This window comes from Choloepus didactylus, chromosome 14 (genome assembly GCF_015220235.1).
Source record: "Choloepus didactylus isolate mChoDid1 chromosome 14, mChoDid1.pri, whole genome shotgun sequence".
Taxonomy (NCBI): Eukaryota; Metazoa; Chordata; class Mammalia; order Pilosa; family Megalonychidae; genus Choloepus; species Choloepus didactylus.
Genome location: NC_051320.1, coordinates 77,769,875 through 77,784,140, shown reverse-complemented (window position 1 = coordinate 77,784,140; position 14,266 = coordinate 77,769,875). Strand labels below are relative to the sequence as shown.

At 43.1% G+C, this 14,266-nt stretch overlaps 1 protein-coding gene across 1 annotated transcript in view; it reads left to right on the top strand.

The window, feature by feature from the left end:
- LOC119508883 (calcyphosin-2-like) overlaps nucleotides 1-6,592 on the top strand; it is a 55,025-nt gene extending 48,433 nt beyond the window's left edge. The window contains exon 3 of the mRNA XM_037802608.1: nucleotides 5,804-6,592. Within this exon, the coding sequence (XP_037658536.1) occupies nucleotides 5,804-6,592 (789 nt within the window). The remainder of the gene's footprint in view (nucleotides 1-5,803) is intronic.
- Nucleotides 6,593-14,266: the final 7,674 nt, after the last annotated feature.

Here is a 14,266-nt window from a genome sequence, read left to right as displayed (position 1 = left end):
AAAGACAAAGAGAGAATCCTGAAAGCAGCAAGAGAAAAGCAATCCATTACATACAAAGGAAGCTTAATAAGACTGTGCGGATCTCTCAGCAGAAACCATGGAGGCAAGAAGGAAGTGGTGTGATATATTTAAGATACTGAAAGAGAAAAACCGCCAACCAAGAATCCTATATCCAGCAAAGCTGTCCTTCAAATATGAGGGAGATCTCAAAATATTTTCTGACAAACAGACAATGAGAGACTTTGTGAACAAGACACCTGTCCTACAGGAAATACTAAAGGGAGCACTACAGGGTGACAGAAGACAAGAGTGCGTGGTTTGGAACACAATTTTGGGAGATGGTAGCACAACAATGAGCCTCCAGAAGATGATGCAAACATCATTGAGAAGATCCTGGCATCTAAGATGGTCCAAGAGGTTCACCCAGGAGAACCCCCATTTGACTTGGAGCTATTCTACATTAAATATAGAAATTTGTACGTCTCTTTAATAAATTGTTTGTATTTGGATTTTATATGAATAAAGCTTTCTTTCCTGCAAAAATAATAATAATAATAATAATAATAATAATAATAAGGGGAAAAGGCTCTTTTAGAAATAGTGGTCAAGAAAATCTTATCTAAACAATGAAAACAGAGGTTCAGAAGGGTTAAATGACTAGCCCAGAGTCACACAGGCATTAGAGGCAGAGACAGAGCTAGACTCCAGATCTGATCCACAAAGCATCAGACTGGAAGAGAGCAATAAAACTTTTTATGTTTGTATTTGATGATATGAAAATTTGCAAGACTTATACTATCTTTAAAATAGCTGGAGGTTGGAGGACAGCTTCCTTTTGTTCTCTAAGACCCTTGGATTAACTAACTGGGTCTTCAAACATGGGATGAAAACAAAACATTCCCCTCTCTCTTCTAGGCAATTAGCAGTAGCCAGGCTTGTTGACAGAAAGGGTCTGAAGGGATAGCAGTTAATGGTGATGCCAACATTTGTTACTGCTCGTGGCTCTCCCCACTGGCTGAAATGTCACCAGCATAACTGTAGACATTATATTCTCCATGCCTTGCGGCTGCAACTCCACAGCCAGCCCTCCTGGAACTCAGGCATGTTCCCCAGGGAGCACTTATCAGCCCTCCAGCAGTCCACTGAGACCTCTAAGTAAGGCTCCTGCACTAAAGAATATCCAACCACTGCCACTTCCAAAGAGGCACCCAAGTTGTCCAATACTATTTCTTCTCTTCTTAAGATTTCTTTTAGATATTTAGTTAATGGGTTAAGACAGTGAGAATAGACAGACAATTTCAGTTACATCTCCCACTGCTTTTGTACATTCGTCCTCCTTTCCAAGCATCCTTCATGGAAATCCCAATTTAAACTCAACCTCAAGCATGAGGAGTTCCCTGATCCCTGTTTTAATGGATCTCTCCTCCTCAATTCCCACCCCACCCAGGGTTGCTGCTATTTATCATGATATTATTGAATACTAGGGGCAAAAGAGGGGGAAAAAACACTAACATTTATTTAACACAGGACAGGTGTTCTGTGATTTTTTTTTTACAAAACTTATCCTCGGAGCAAATAATTGAGGTAGGTACCATGAAGATGAGAACAGTCACTGTCTATTGAGCAATTATCACCCAGACACTGGATACCTGGCTTACACATATCACTGCACAAAAAATTCCTTTAAGTGAGTGTTAATACCCACGCTTTCCAGATGAGGAAACTGAGAATTACGAAAGCATAAAAGGTCCAAGGTCATAGGGCCAGCACTAGTTCATCCACTGGCTCATGATGCTTTGCATAAATTAGAAAAAGGGAGTCCCTTCTGGTGAATGCATCCTAAGAGCATATGGTTTGGCGAGTGATTGGTGCCTTTGTGCTAGTAAGAAAATTAAACCTCTTCTTCCAAATGGAAGCAGCTCTTGTACCAGGGCTTAAAGAGCAGAAGAGGGAGGGGACTGGATTCTAGGCTCTATTTCTGAGTCTTGCACCCTTGGGCCGGAAGCATCCTGCACGACCCCACCCAACAGCTCTGTGGGCACACGGAGGTAGGATGTGTCAGAGCAAACTTGAATCAAAGTCTCTGTGATTTCAGAGCTTGTGATCTTACCAAAAAGCAACCAGGGAGACATCATCAACATGGCAATGCAAACCACTACTGAAAACTCTTCTCCAGAGATTCAATGAAAAAACGGACAATTCTGAATTGCTTGGAACTCTAGAGGAGGTTATAGACTGGAGAAGGGCCCTGCAGATGCCGAATTGAAGAAAGACAAGAAATATCAGGTAGGAATCTTCCCTCACTCCTCCCCCTCACTCAGTCTCTGTGTGGGAAAGGCACAGAATTAGCAGATGGGACCCCTCCCACCAGGGACACAGACTTTAAAATCTCTCACATCAGTGAGACATATGCCCACCGTTTGAAGACCCAGAGGACAGAGGAGGACAATTCAAGGCCCAGGTCAGTGAGGAACAAAGAGTCTGAGAAAATGTCGACTCTTGCCCAACCCTTGAGGGAAGTAGCCATTTCCTTGCCTTGGGAATGGCTGGAGTACTGGGTCACCTGAAGGAGTACTCGGCCACAGGTGTAGCCCCACACTGAGCCTGATTTTGGCCAACAAAGTGAGGGCAAGGAATGCCACAGTTTCAGTTCACCTGGGTAGATGCAGCCTGTGCTCAGAGGCAAAGCAGCCTCAGAGGGTGACTAAGTTACTGAACAACACCATCTGCTGGACAGTCTGGAAAGTGCAAGGGAATAGAAGCCCTTTGGACCACAGGAGCTGGTCTACATGCCCTGCACAGAAACCCACTCCAGTTTTGGCTGAGAAATACGGACAACCTAACTGTCAAAGCAGGGTTCTAAAACAAACCCACGTTTTGCTAGCTGGCAGAAAACAGCACCACTGGAAGTCAGCAGAGCTATATTACCATACACAGTGAACTTGCTGGGGTGCCCAGTGCCTACCTCCCATCCCTGTGGCAGGCCATGGTGGGTGCCTAATTTTGGGGGTAAGACTGTGGGGCAGAGCCAATCTGACAACTGGCCAATGAGAGAAACAAAGAAATAAAGAGATCAAAGAAAACCAACAAGAAAACCCAAGACAAAAAAGAGAAAACAACTTATGGAATAAACTAATCAAGAAAATCATATGCCTGGACAGAAAAAAAAATCATGAGCCACACCAGGAAACATTAAGATATGGCCCAGTCAAAGGAACAAACTAACACCTCAACCAAGATTCAACAGGCAAAACAATTAAAGATGTTCAAACAAATCTTCTAAATCAAATCAATGAACAGGAAGAAAATGTGACAAAAGAGATGAAGAATATAAAGAAAACACTGGGTGACCATAAGGAAGAATTTGTAAGCTTGAAAAAACAAATGGCAGAACTTATAGGAATGAAAGGCACAATAGAAGAAATGAAAAACACAATGGAGACACATAACAGCAGACTTGGAGAGGCAGAAGAAAGAATTCTTTCTTTTTTCTTTTTTTTTTTTTTTTAGAAGAAAGGATTTCAGAACTAGAGAACAGAACATCTGAAATCCTACACACAAAAGGACAGGGAAAACAATGGAAAAATATAAGCTGGGGCTCAGGGAAGTAAAGAACAACATGAAGCATAGGAATATATGTTACAGGTGTCCCAGGAGGAGAAGAAAAGGGAAAAGGGGCATAAAGAATAATTGAGGAAATAATCAACAAAAATTTCCCAACTCTTTTTGAAAGAAATAAAATTACAGGTCCAAGAAGTGCAGCATACCCCAAACAGAACTGATCCAAAAAGACCTACTCTGAGATACTTACTAATCAGATTGTCAAAGGTCAAAGACAAAGAGAAGGGAAGCTCAATAAGACTAAGTGCAGATTTCTCGGTAGAAACCATGGAAGCCAGAAGGCAGTGGTATGATATATTCAAGACAATGAAAGAGAAAAACTGCCAACTGAGAATCCTGTATCAGCAAAACTGTCCTTTAAAAGTGGAGAGTGCAGGGGTATTCGCCTAACCCACCTCCATGGTTGCTAACATGACCACAGACATAGGGGACTGGTGGTTTGATGGGTTGAGCCCTCTACCATAAGTTTTACCCTTGGGAAGACGGTTGCTGCAAAGGAGAGGCTAGGCCTCCCTACATTTGTGCCTAAGAGTCTCCTCCTGAATGCCTCTTTGTTGCTCAGATGTGGCCCTCTCTCTCTGGCTAAGCCAACTTGAAAGGTGAAATCACTGCCCTCCCCTCTACGTGGGATCAGACACCCAGGGGAGTGAATCTCCCTGGCAACGTAGAATATGACTCCCGGGGAGGAATGTAGACCCGGCATCGTGGGACGGAGAACATCTTCTTGACCAAAAGGGGGATGTGAAAGGAAATGAAATAAGCTTCAGTGGCAGAGAGATTCCAAAACGAGCCGAGAGGTCACTCTGGAGGGCACTCTTACGCACACTTTAGACAACCCTTTTTAAGTTCTAAAGAATTGGGGTAGCTGGTGGTGGATACCTGAAACTATCAAACTACAACCCAGAACCCATGAATCTCGAAGACAGTTGTATAAAAATGTAGCTTATGAGGGGTGACAATGGGATTGGGAAAGCCATAAGGACCACACTCCACTTTGTCTAGCTTATGGATGGATGAGTAGAAAAATAGGGGAAGGAAACAAACAGACAAAGGTACCCAGTGTTCTTTTTTACTTCAATTGCTCTTTTTCACTCTAATTATTATTCTTGTTATTTTTGTGTGTGTGCTAATGAAGGTGTCAGGGATTGATTTAGGTGATGAATGTACAACTATGTAATGGTACTATAAACAATCGAAAGTACGATTTGTTTTGTATGACTGCGTGGTATGTGAATATATCTCAATAAAATGATGATTAAAAAAAAAAAGTGAGGGAGAGTTAAAAATATTTACATATCAACAGACACTGAGAGAGTTCGTGAACAGCAGACCTCCTGTACAAGAAATACTAAAGGGAGAGCTACAGACAGACAGGAAGAGACAGGAGAGAGAGGTTTGGAGAAGAGTATAGAAATGAAGATGCCAAGACATAGAAAGAGGGTAAAGATCAGATATTTGATGCTGAAGGAGTACAGAATGTTCAATAGGATTGACTGTATAGATCCAGAAATGGATAGCATAATAGTGGGTAATGGTAGCACAATACTGTGAGTTCACTGAACAAATATGACTATGACTATGGTTGAAAGAGGAAGGTTAGGGGTATGTAGGACACCAGAAGGAAAGATAGAAGATAAATACTGGGATGGAATAACTTAGTTAAACCTAGAGTGGGCAATGACAGTGATTAAATTTACAAAAAATAAGAATGTTTTTACATGAGGGAGAACCAATGAATGTCAACTTTGTGAGGTGTTGAAAATGGGATGGTATTGGGGAAAAAATACAATCAATGCAAACTAGAGTCTATAGTTACCAGTAACATTGTAATATGCTTCCATTAATTGTAACAAGGGCAATATACCAAAGCTAAATGTCTATAAGAGGGGATATAAAGGAGGGGTATGGGATTCTAGGCATTGGTGTTGTAGTCTGACCTTTTCATTTTATTTTATTTTTAGTTTTGTTGCTTTTTAGTTGTCATTTTTTTCTTTCTTTTCTTCTTTTTTCTCCTCTTCATCTTTCTTGGTGGAAGAAATGGAAAAGCTCTCATATAGATAGTGGTGGTGAATGCATAATTATGTGATTAGACTGGGAACCTCTGATTGTTTACTTAAAAGGGAATGTATGATGTGTGAATAAAACGTTTTAAAAATAAACAGAAGGCTCTTTTTTTGTGTAGTTTCCTTTCCATGGCCGGCCACAACCATGGGGCCATCTCCTGTCAGGTGCAAATTTGACATTTTTGAGTTCTGATCATCCCAGCCTTCCAGAAAGCATACAAGAAAACACACCGTTTATACTTCGAATCACAAGTATTTATCAGATAGCTTTGGATTCTCTTAAAACGACTTCTGTGGAGCATGAGGATGCTGGAATTAGTCAAGAAGACAATAATAAGCTGGTCTTAAAGACCATTCAAGATGTGCTAAAAGAAAAACTGCATAAAAAAGGTGTTCATATTTTGACTGGATTGGAAAAATACTTAAAACAATTGGACAAGGAAGGAAATGGACTTTTAGATAAGGCAGATTTTAAGCAAGCTCTAAAAGTATTTCATTTAGAAGTGTCTGAAAAGGATTTTGAGTCATTGAGGCTGCTTTTGAATGGCAATTGCAATGACAAGTTTGATTATGGAGAATTCACACGTACCATTATTGGTGAAATGAATGAATATAGGAACTCGTTTGTTCGAAAGGCATTTATTAAACTGGATTTCAATAAAACTGGCAGTGTGCCTATTACAGACGTAAGAAAATGGTATTCTGCAAAGAAGCACCCGCAAGTAATTTCAGGTCATTCCACAGAAGAAGAAATCAAATCATCTTTTCTAGAAACATTAAAAGATGCTTGCAGCAAGTCTGATGAAGTGTCATATTGTGAATCTGAAGATTACTATGAAGGTGTAAGTATAGGGATAGTAGATGATACAGATTTTGTTACTATCTTGCAGACTCCGTGGGGGGTTTAGTTTTTTAAAATGTAGCACCAGGACTAAATATTTTATAGGAGAGATGAATTGAATATAAAATGTGATCTAACACTGGAATATATTCTTTGGGGACTCTAAAAATAAATAAATAAACAAACAGAGGTATATAAGTGCTGGAGAAAATGTGGAGAAAGGGATGCATTTAATCACCGTTGGTGGGAAAGTAGAATGGTGCAGCCCATCTGGAGGGCAGTGTGGTGGTTCCAAAGGAAGCTAAGAATTGGGGATGCCATATGGTCCTGCAACCCTGTTATTCGGTATATACTTGGAAGAACTGAAAAGAGGAACATGAATGGACATTTGCACAGTGGGTTTTATGGTGTCAGTATTCATGATTCACAGCAGATTGAGGTGGCCTAAGGGTACATTGTCTGATGAACAGAATGGCGAACTCCAGTGTATACATACAATGAATATTGAGATGCTACAAAAAGGAATGAAGTTGTGAGGTTTGCAACTAGGTGAATGGACATTAAGGACAGTATGTTGAATGAAATAAACCATAAATGAAAATACAAACATTATAATGCCTCACTAATAAGGACTAACTATAATCTGCAAACTCTGAGAATTGAAACTGAGAGCATAGGTTATCAGGGGAAGGCTTATTGTAAAGGTTCCTAGGTTGTAAGCTCTTACTGCAGTCACATCTATTCCTGAGCTATACTGGCTATTTCTAAATCCTGAGATACTGGGCTCTTTGTGTATAACCTGGTCGGTCCCTGTCTGGAACTTTGGGCATCCGTGTGATGTGACACCTGAGACTCAGAGCCAGAGTCTGACAGCTATGAATGTCAGCATTACCCCATACAACAAATGTTAAAGAGTCTGAAAAAGAAATCAGACTTCAAGTAGCAACACGAATGAAATGGACTTGATTCAGACTAAGATAAATCAGACCAAGGGTAAAGGACAATAGTGATGTTGTTTTAAACTTCAAGTTCTGTGTGAGACCAAAGGAAGAAATGTTTCTTAGGTGCAAAATCTATATTTTTTGTAACACACTATATAATTTAACTTGTAGGGTCAGTTTATTCAAACACCATAATCACGTGGAACTTTGAATAAGGAGTGAAATCTAGTTGGTTTGTACAGGTTAGTGTGAAGCCATGATACATCCCAGAGTAATTTCGGCAGAGAATAAAAATGAATTTGCAACGCACCCTTGAGGGACTGGGGGAAAATGTGGAAATATTAAACTTCCCCACTTGGGGAATTAATGATATTTTCACAAGCATTGGGGACTACCAATTTAGAAGGTCACGCCCTCGATCTTGAGACTTGTCCTTATGAAGTCTGTTACTGCAAAGGAGAGGCTAAGCCTAATTAAAATTGTGCCTAAGAGTCACCCCCAGAGAACCTCTTTTGTTGCTCAGATGTGGCCTCTCTCTCTCTTAGGCCAATCGGCAGGTAAACTCACTGCCCTCCCCACTACGTGAGACACGACTCCTGGGGGTGTAAATCTCCCTGGTAATGTGGGACATGACTCCTGGGGATGAGCTTGACCCTAGCATCATGGATCAAGAAAGCCTTCTTGGACCAAAAAGAGTAAGAGAAATGAAACAAAATCAAGTTTCAGTGGCTGAGAGATCTCAAATGGAGTCATGAGGTCATTCTGGAGGTTATTCTTATGCATTATATAAATATCTATTTTTAGTTTTTAGTATATTGGTATAGCTAGAAGAAATTACCTGAAACTGATGGACTGCAACCCAGTATCCTTGATTCTTGAAGATGACTGTATAACTATATAGCTTACAATGTGTGACCGTGTGATTGTGAAAACCTTGTGGCTCCTACTCCCTTTATACGGTGTATGGACAGATGAGTACAAAAATGAGGGCAAAATGTAAATGAATTATAGGGAGGGATGGGGGTATGGGATGTTTTGAGTGCTCTTTTTCATTTTCATTTTGATTTTGTGTGTGTGTGGTAATGAAAATGTTCAAAAATTGATTGTGGTGATGAATGCACAAATCTATAAAACGGTACTGTGAATAACTGTACACTGTGGATGACTATATGGTTTGTGAATATATATCAATAAAATTTAATTTTTAAAAAAAGCAACCATACCTTTCAATGTGGTGAATTTCTATGTGACGAGGGTTTATTTCTTTAATTTAATTTAAAATTCCTTGAAGTCAAGAATCATACCCAGTGAATCTCAGCATCCCAGCCTGTATCTTTGTACCCCAAAACAATTCGGAATCCACCTGTTGCTGGATTGTTTGACACCCTGAGACAGGGTTAAGGTCAGGACAGCACGCCCCATCCTACCAGCTGTGCTGGAAGACCTGAAACTTAGGCCCAATCTTATGTGCCACCATGACATCTGGTACAATTGGGAGAATCTCGAATGTCCTATCTGCACATTCCCCTCATCACTCTACTCCTGTGGATAAGGTTCCTGTGGTGGCTTGAAGCTGTATGTACCCCCAGAAAACATGTTCTTAAATCTAATCCATTCCTGTGGGTGAGGACCTATTGCAAGTAGGACATTTTGATGAGGCTACTTCAGTAAAGGTGTGGTCCAACTCAAACAGGACAGATCATAATCCCATTACTGGAGTCCTTTGTAAGCAGAATGAAAGTCAGGCAGAGAGAAAGAAAGCCACAGAGAGAGCAGCCAGGAGCTGAAACCAAGTCAACTGGAAGAGAAGGAAGAGGCCAGGAGAGGCTGCCATGTGCTTTGCCATGTGACAACCTAAGGACCAAGGATCGCCAGCAGCCGGACCCAGAATGCCATAGTCTTGGGGGAGAAGGCATCCCCTTGATCGTGACTTGATTTGGACTTCTTTCTTAACTTCAAAACCATGAGCCATTAAATTCTCATTGTTTAAGCCAGCTCATTACATGGTACTTGCCTGAGTAGCCTTGCAAACTAAAACAGTCTCCTAGCCCAACAACCTTCCTTATCTAACAAACCAGGTACAGTTCCTGTTTAACTCTGAGTAGTGGGTTTTAATTTCTTGCCAGCCCATGGAATTATTCAAGCAAACCAATCACATCCTCCTGTGGGAACCAGGGGCCACTCCACCCTTTGATAACACAAAGCCTGCCTCCCACAGCCCCTGGCTGCTCTCCCTATTCCAAGTGCAACCCCTGTGCGGTCCTGTGTGGCGGGCAGCGTCCTCCACCCCCATCTGTGAGTATATGTGACTAATAAACTGCTGTCAATCTCATCCGTCCAGTGTAGTGTGCTCAGTCATCCCTGAACCCTACTGCGGGAATCCCTTCCCCACCAATGGGGTGAACAGGAGGCCATTAAAACACTAACCCCCAATGCCAGCATGTGAGGCAGCTAAGCAGCCGATTCTCCCCAGCGCCTGCTGCCATCCCTTCTTTCTCCCCCCTGCACTGCAGCAGCACCCAGGCCCATCTGTCTTCCAAGGCAGCGGGCCCTGCAAGGAATAAATTGTCGGCACAACCCATTCCCGGCCTTAGCTTAGTCATCTGCATCATGGGCCTTCTTTAACAACTAATCCTCTCACAATATCCTTAAATCAAACCTCTGGACAAGTAAATCCCCAGAGTTAATGAGACAAACCAGCAAAGGGATCCCAGAGCCTCACTCTCAGTCCACAGCCCCTTAAGACATCAGAGACCCACCATTCCCCATGTCTCTTCCACTTCCTCCTAACTCATCTAGGGCTTCTACCCTCTAGCTCAGAGGTTTCCCTTTGGGGATCAGGGTGGAAGCCGGCCCAGATTTACTCCACTGACTCAGCAGGCTGACAAATCCGGGAGAGGATTTTAAAGATAGAGTACCACAAATCCTTTTGGCGATCATCTAGCCATTTAGATGTTTAGACAGATAACTAAAAGCTTAGCGCTCACCTGGCCAGACCCTGCTGCTATCTCCAGATATGGTCACCTTGGGGAGGGAAGGGGCAGAGGTGTGTGGAAGGCTCTGGGCCTTGGAAGACAAATGGGCCTGGGTGCTGCTGCAGTGCAGGGGGTAGAAAGAAGGGATGGGATCCCATTGCTGTGCTACAAGTCAGGCAACACACTATCTACTTCCCTCTTATCTTCGGAGAAAACACTTCTTCATGAAGTCTGGAGGTTTCCTCCAGCCTGCACCTATCTGCTCTGGCTTATCTTTTAATAACACAATTACATAATAATTAAAAAAAAATTTTTTTTTCAAATAGCAGACATACCTTGGGACTAAGATCTAGTTCTTTATTTGGTGGGAGGGACACGGAAGGAGGACAGCAGAATTCAAAATGTGCAGGAGTGCAAAGACCTGGGGAACAAGGCAGCTTGGCCACCTTTCTCAGACCTGCTACAGACCCACTACATCTGGCTGCCCCACCACCACCACCACCCACCACCACGTGGATCTTGGGGTGGCCTGGGCACTGCCTTTGGCCACTCACATGCTGTATCTGAGTGTGGGGGCGCCAAACACCCTCCAAAGTACAGCTTTATGGTTAAAGGTTTGCAGACAGATTTGTTTGCCAGTTTTGTTTGGGGTTTGGGGATGTTGCGTCCCCCACTCCCACCCCAAGCAGCAGGGCCTGCCCCAGTCCTAAGTGACTCATCTGGCTTTCCCAGCCAGGCCCAGCCTAAACACTGCCCACTTGGCAGGAGGAGGGGGTGTTCCCCAGTTGCTCAGTGCCCTGGCAGCACTGAAAGGAACAGTCTCGGTCCCCTCCCTGGCCGCCTGGAGCAAGCAGCCAGCGTGCAGGCGAGTCATCCCGGCTGCAATGCGGCTCCCCAACCCGAGCCCTCTGCCACACACACCCCGCCCTCCTGCAGAATACAACAGCATGAAACGTGCAGAGCGGGGCTGGCTGGTCAGTCTGTTTTCCCTGTGGGCCCCACTAATCGCAAACAAGGCCATGTGTACAGGGTACACGGGGATCCCTGCATCTGCCCAGTGACGCAGCCGCAGCTGAGGTGAGGTGGGGCGGGGCGGGCTGGACAGCTGTGCGAGGCCACACAGGCGCGGATCAGGGTCAGGTGGCGGCCGGAGGGTCCCCGGGTTGGAAGGAGGCCAGGGGTCCCAGGCCACCAACATGCATTCCCAGAAAGGAGTGACCTTTCTGGCTTATTTATTCAAACCACAAACATTTGCCAGGCACAGGGCTAGGAGCTGGAGAAGTACTATAAAAAGGGTGGGGGAGGGAGTAAAGGCTGCTATCAAATTCATGTGCCATGGTCTCTACCCTCAGGGAGCTCCCAGTCTGGTTGGAGAAGCAAAAACGTAAGAGAAGGATGATGACTGACAATTCGAGGTGGTAAACCATGAAAGAGGTGTGCAAGGCCCCTACCCTTCTCTTAATTCTCTGGTTCACAAAGCACCTGACCCTTGCCCTTTGGCAACACCACACACACATCCAAGATTTTGCTCAAGCTACGCCCTTTCCCCAGGATGCCTTTTCTCTCTCGCTCCACCTGGATAATTAGAAATGATCTTTTGAGGGTCAGCTGACGCGTGACCTCATCCATGCAGCCTTCCTGACCTCCCTTGCTCCCTCACTAGGATGAGGTGGGTGCCGCTCCTTCCTATTTCTTGTTCATAACCCGTGCCATTGCACACATTATGTATTGTTTATTAATTTTTTTATTAACTATGGGTCTTTGTTTCCCACTGGACTGGGAGCTCCTTGAGGGTAGACAGCTGCAACTTATTTTATTTCACTAGACATTCTTCTAACACATATCTGGTATGTAATAGGCAATCTGTAAATATCTCTCAAGTAAATAACAGTAGCTGGGCAGAGAGGTGTGCCTTAGGGGGCCCCCAATGAGCCACGTTCTTCTATACAAATACCCTCCCATTGGAGGTAGGAGAAAACTGTGACTTGCTTCTGACCCATAATATATGGCAAAGGCAATGGGATGTCAAACCCATGATTATTTTTCCTTATATAAGATTCCATCCTAGCAGACTAAAGAGAGTCTCTTGCTGACCTCCAAGAATCCACGAGTCTTGTGGTTAAAGAGCCCTGCTGTTACTTGCCTACGGAGTGCCAGGGAAGTTGGCCTCCAGAACCTGATGGTGGACAGGAGCCAAGAACCAGCAAGACGCTGTCCCCTCAGTCAAGTCCCAAGAGGATGAATTCTGCCAACACCTGAATGAGCTTGTCCAGCCTCAAAATGAGAAGTAAGAAGGTTGACACTTGAATGCAACCTCATGACTCCTTATCGTGAAAACTCTGAAATAATAAATGCTCTATTTGCAGCTGCCAGTTTGTGGCAACTTGGTGTGAAAGAACAGAAAACCAAGATGGTAGCTCATACTGACTGAGGACTTTCTTTTCTCTAAGCACTGCAAGAAACACTTTATAAACTGTATCCTATTTAATTCTCAAAATACTGCTTTGAAATTAAGTCATATTTTTATCAGCATTTTACTGATTGGAAAAATTAAGATTTAGAAAAGGACTTGAGTCTCAGTCTCTCTAATTCAATTTGATGCTTTTATCCTCTCTTCTTCTTGGTAGCTTGATGAAGGCCAGATGAATTTATGTATCATGGTAGGTGTGTTCGCATATACTTTCAAACAAATCCCATTCGCAAATAAAGAAATGCATCCAAATTGATTTTTTTTTTTCATTTTCTACATAGAGTCCAGATGGAGAGAGATTTATTTTATCACCTTCAGCTGGTGACAGTCCAGTTAGTCCAATCTCTTACTTTGTGTGTAGACCTGCATGGGTTCTGGATCCAAGTGAAGGGTGCCAGTTCCAACTCCCAATGAGGCATGGGTCCAAAGTTTCCTTTACTGTCCTTGGTTAGATATCAAAAATAAACTGGTTATCCCAGCCTCCTAACTCCCAGGGCAATTGCAGTACTTGCTTATAAGCCCCCAACCCTGGCTTTTAGTCTTGCTTTGTTTTTAACCCTGGGTACATACTTTGCATTTCTGTGAGCTCAGTGTTGCATTTAAAATGAACATTTGTTATACTTTATCCATCATCTACAGCATTTCGTATTGAGGCACACATTCAAGTAATCCTGTCTGTCATAATTCTATAACTGGAAGTCAAGAGTGTTCCCTTTAAGATGATGTATTGCCCATGTTGAATTCAAAATCCATATTGTAAACATCCAAAACTCTTGTAAAAGAAATGTTTTGCCCTGATCGAAAGGGGACCACCCTGACAGAGCCTTAAAATCCCATGATGGTCCTTAGTCTCCAAACAACTCCATTCAGTCAGACCAATCCTCTGCTAGGCTGGGATCCAATTCTGCAGTCTTGGGAAACCACTCCTGTCAGGGCCTGTATTTCTTCCTTACTCTTTTCTGTCTGTTGGATTGATACCTGACTGTAAAACTGGATTTTTTTAAAATTTTGGCTACAACCTTCAAACTATCCTTTTGAGGGAGTGGAATATAGGTAGATGATAGCAGCACGTTTTGTTTCTCCTGCGTGTATGACAGAGCTACACCCAGGAGCATGACCACAACGTTTAATCCAGAAGATCCTGCATAAATTCTTCCCATTGACGGTGGCATAAAAAAGAACTGGCAGTCCCGGGGATGAATGTGGACCCGGCATCGTGGGACTGAGAGTATCTTCTTGACCAAAAGGGGGATGCAAAATGAGACGAAATAGTTTCAGTGGCTGAGAGATTCCAAATGGAGTCGAGAGGTCACTCTGGTGGACATTCTTATGCACTATATAGATAACACCTCTTA